This window comes from Limulus polyphemus, unplaced genomic scaffold, assembly GCF_000517525.1.
Source record: "Limulus polyphemus unplaced genomic scaffold, Limulus_polyphemus-2.1.2 Scaffold1861, whole genome shotgun sequence".
NCBI classification, from domain to species: Eukaryota; Metazoa; Arthropoda; class Merostomata; order Xiphosura; family Limulidae; genus Limulus; species Limulus polyphemus.
The window spans coordinates 150670-154946 of NW_013667471.1; the positions used below are offsets into that span (position 1 = coordinate 150670).

At 38.1% G+C, this 4277-nt stretch overlaps 1 protein-coding gene across 1 annotated transcript in view; it reads right to left on the reverse strand.

The window, feature by feature from the left end:
- The window catches only part of LOC106465184 (suppressor of lurcher protein 1-like), a 78480-nt gene that overhangs the window by 2856 nt on the left and 71347 nt on the right, over window positions 1-4277 (reverse strand). The window contains exons 11-12 of the mRNA XM_022393034.1: window positions 4047-4215; window positions 3178-3377 (exon numbers count right to left, since the gene is read on the reverse strand). Coding sequence (XP_022248742.1) covers window positions 3178-3377; window positions 4047-4215 — 369 coding nt within the window. The remainder of the gene's footprint in view (window positions 1-3177; window positions 3378-4046; window positions 4216-4277) is intronic.

Genomic DNA, 4277 nt, shown 5'->3' on the forward strand with positions numbered 1-4277 from the left:
GTTATTAAAACTGGTTATCCCTTATTCACAGCAAACCAAACACTAGACTGGTTATTAAAACTGGTTATCCCTTATTCACAGCAAACCAAACACTAGACTGGTTATCCCTTATTCACAGCAAACTAAACATTGAACTGGTTAATAAAACTGGCTATCCCATATTCACAGTGAACCAAACACTGGACTGGTTACTAAAACTGGCTATCCTTTATTCACAGCAAACCAAACATTAGACTGGTTACTAAAACTGGTTATCCCATATTCACAGTGAACCAAACACTGAACTGGTTATCCCTTATTCACAGCAAACCAAACACTGAACTAGTTATTAAAACTGGTTAACCCTTATTCACAGCAGAATGACTAATCCGCCCCCCCCCCCATTGTTAGGATATCTGTGAATTCGAGGATCTGTGGTTTATATCCCGTTGCGTCTAAAACTTGCTTCGTAGTTTGTTACTGCGAGTGCCTTACAAGAATGAAGGCCAAATTCCACATATTCGGTCAGACAAGAGTAGCCTAAGAGTTGGCGGCGGATGCTGTTCACTAGCTCCCTTCTCTCTAGTCTATTAGCTCAAAATCCCTGACCCGTATGTGATGATATCACCTCCAGTAGCTTTGTATGAAAATGTTAAAACAATCAGTTGGTGTATTATTCCAACTAAAACTTTAGTAAATCAAATGAACAGGATTGAATTGGGGTTTTAATTAGGCAATGTATAACGTATTGCACACTACGGGTATCAGTTATAAATCAAGATATAACACTACACTATAGATATCATTTGTAAGTCAAGATATAATATGTTTAACAAGGCTGCTACTATCTTGAGCAAATATTGTTTCCAAAAAATCCGGGACTAGGTAACATTTTTTTTTCTGTTTAGATGACATACGTACGAGATAACACAAAATTTCGGAGTAGACAGACTTCGTTCTTTGAGAAAAGTTTCTTATGTGTGCGTGTGAACCACACAATACGAGTAATGCCCCCAAGAGATAAAAAAAAGTACAACATTGTGTCGATAGATCGACTTAGAATTTTTTTTTCTTCGTTGCAGAAGAGGGCAGCGTGAATGTTTTCAAAAGAATGAAAATATCAAGGTATAGAAAAGTAATCCTAGCGGACGTTCAGGGAACCAACAGCTTTTGTGATTCCCAGAGAACCATGGCAAAGATAGGCTATCATATACTGTGTATATGGGAGTAGTTTATATTAAATATGCTAATTGTCATATCGCTCAACAACCAATCACATACCTTCAATTTTTGAACTATGTAATTGAATGCAATAATGTCACTATAATTTTTTTTTTAGGCTTAGACTACGATATTAATAAGCGAAACGTTGTGTTACGACATAGACTGATGAAATTGTCATAATTTAAATACTTACATTCTATATGTTCCTATTTTGTGGTCTAAGAAATTCAAATAATGTTGTCAAATTTCTAGCGAAAACTTTTTTCTTCGTTTTCCTAAACTTCTTGAGTTTTGTCAACAGATGGAGCTATTTCTGAGCTCGTTTGATTCACCGGTTTACAAAATAATTCATCGATTAAAATAGAATCCCACAATGGCGCTGTAAGCACACAATTAATTATTTATTTGTTTATTTTGTATACACGCGCAAAGACTATCTGTGTTAGCCGTCCCTAACTGTATCTCCTTTACCGAACCTTTCAACCGTAGGGACGTGATAAAGTGAAGGTCAATCCCACTATTCGTTGGTGAAGAGTAGCCCAAGATATGGTGGTGGGTGATGGTGACTAGCTTTAAGCGAAATTCGAAACAAACAAACTCTAATTTTTAACTGATAGACTAGCGAGAGGGAAGGCAACTAGTCTACAGCCCTGTTATAATCGAATAGTGAGATTTGACTGCCACACTTATAACGCACCCATGGCTCCAAAGTGCAATGCGCGATTTTATGGGAACAGAACGGCACACAATACAATTTGCCGTTTATAAAGCGAGTTGTGATTAGTTTTTTATCCACGAGTTATCATATTCGTCATCCAGTTGTGACTCAAGAGGAAACTCATTTGTTTATTAATAAAATCATCTCTTAACTATATAACAGGATGTAGACTCTGGAGTAAAATATTTTCATCTTACGCGGGCTCAAGCTCGCGGCCTATCACGTGCTAACTTATCATTCTTGCTCAGTTACAGACAGATCGTCAATCAAGAAGAAACTAATCAAATAACACCTTCTTTCTAGGGTTGATATTAATTACCAAAAGTAATAATGAAAACTCCATGTTGTTCTTTTTAAAAATATTAATACTATTATTAATAATATGGACTCATATCGGCTCTTTTAAGTTCCTGGACTATTTATGCATTAAACTACATCTCTTGGGCTACCCTTTACCAACGAAAAGTAGGATTATAATGCCCCTACGGCTGAAAGGACGAGCATGTTCGGTTACGGGATTCGAACCAGCGACCTGCAGGTTCCGATTCGAGTGCTCTATCCACCACGCCATGCCGAGGCCCTAACTACCAGGCCATGTTGGGGCCCTAACCACCAGGCCACGCCAGGGCCCTATCCACCAGGCCATGTGAGGGCCCTAACCATCAGGCCATACCGGGGCCCTAACCACTAAACCATGACGGGCCTGAAAAACAATACGAATAAATTAAGTATTCTTGCTATGATTAATAATAACAAATATATATATATATATTCTTTCATAGTTGACACCAGATGACTCCGGATTGTGAAAGTTTTTGAATAACATATATGTAAGTTAAGTTTTGATTTTAATTACAGTTTTCAAGAGATGATTTTAAGTTCACTGTTGTTTGAATCTTGGTAGATATGTATAATTTCCAACAGATGGCGTTACGAAATTTGTATGATAATTTATTCATCTTCTTAGCACAAAGCTGAACAATGAGCTATCTGCGTGGATCTAATCCCGATTTTAGTGTTATAAACTCTCAAGATTATCACCGAGACACTGAGGGGAGTGAGGAATAAAAGAAACAGAAGATAAACTAACATAAACATATATATGTACCGTATTTGTTGGTATGGTTGAGTGAGTAGCCGAAGAGTTGGCGGGGGGTTCTTCTGTCTAGTTGCCTTCCCTCTAGTCCAACGTTTTCGGATTTAACTGAATACATCTACTTTCTGCTTAATTAATATTATTAGAAATGTTTACTTACTTGTTTCATTCGTGAATTGATAAAAGGCCTTGAAACCCGTTCCGTCAAATCGGTTGTTAGACTTGAACGTGATCCGAAGATAATATCCCTCCGAGCGAATTGTTCTGGGCTTCTTTAAACCACAGTGTCGAGAAAGTCCAGCGACTGCGGAAGGCTTATTGGAAATTTCCAAGTAGTCACTAGCGGTATCTATGGTGCAGCTGAAGTACCAAACAAAGATGTCATTTAGTAATCTTCCTTCAACTTCACCAATACATCTGTTAATGAGTCTGCCCACCACGGGTATCGAAACCCGGATTCTAGCGTTGTAAACTTAATTAATTATACTTGTCGTAAGACATTAGTATTAGGTCTATTATATTTTAACCCTACAGGTTTTATTTAGAAGATGAAGAGTATATAAAATATTTCAACCACACTCTGTCCACCATAGCCATTGCCGACGACGCGTTTTACTCAATACCAGAGCTCATCAGGCCGGCTGGGATAAACAAACACACTAGAGGCCGAAACACTATTTATATAAACTATTGTGAAACTCAATCTAGATCTAACACTAGAAATCTAAAACCAACTCTTAACACTGTGAACAGAGCCGTAGCTAGGGTAGGGTGGGAGGGGCACTTGCCCATGGCGCAGCGGGAAGGGGGGGGCGCAGTCCGAACGCTAAGCCTGTTATTCAATAATTAATGCAGAACTATACAGACTGGAAATTTGCTCAGGGCACAAAAAAAATGACAGGTTACGGCTCTGACTGTGAAGCTAAAACTACCTATAGCTAAAGTTAAATCTAACATTATAAAGACAAAATGAAATCAAACACTAAGGCTAGATCTAACACAAATTTTTTTATAACAAACACAACTCACGGAGTTACTCCTTCCACATCGAACTCGGTGAAGGTCACCTGAACTTTTTCGGATTTCCTTCCTATAAAGAAGTAATGGCATTCTGTGTTTCTAGGATACAGTCCGGGATGATTGGGTGAGATAAAAGTTCCGTTAACCTGCTCCCGGCTGTTGAAGATGAAACCACACACTGGAAGCCAATCAAAAATCAGGTTAAAATCTGGGTACTATAGATATTTCTTTGGTAAACAC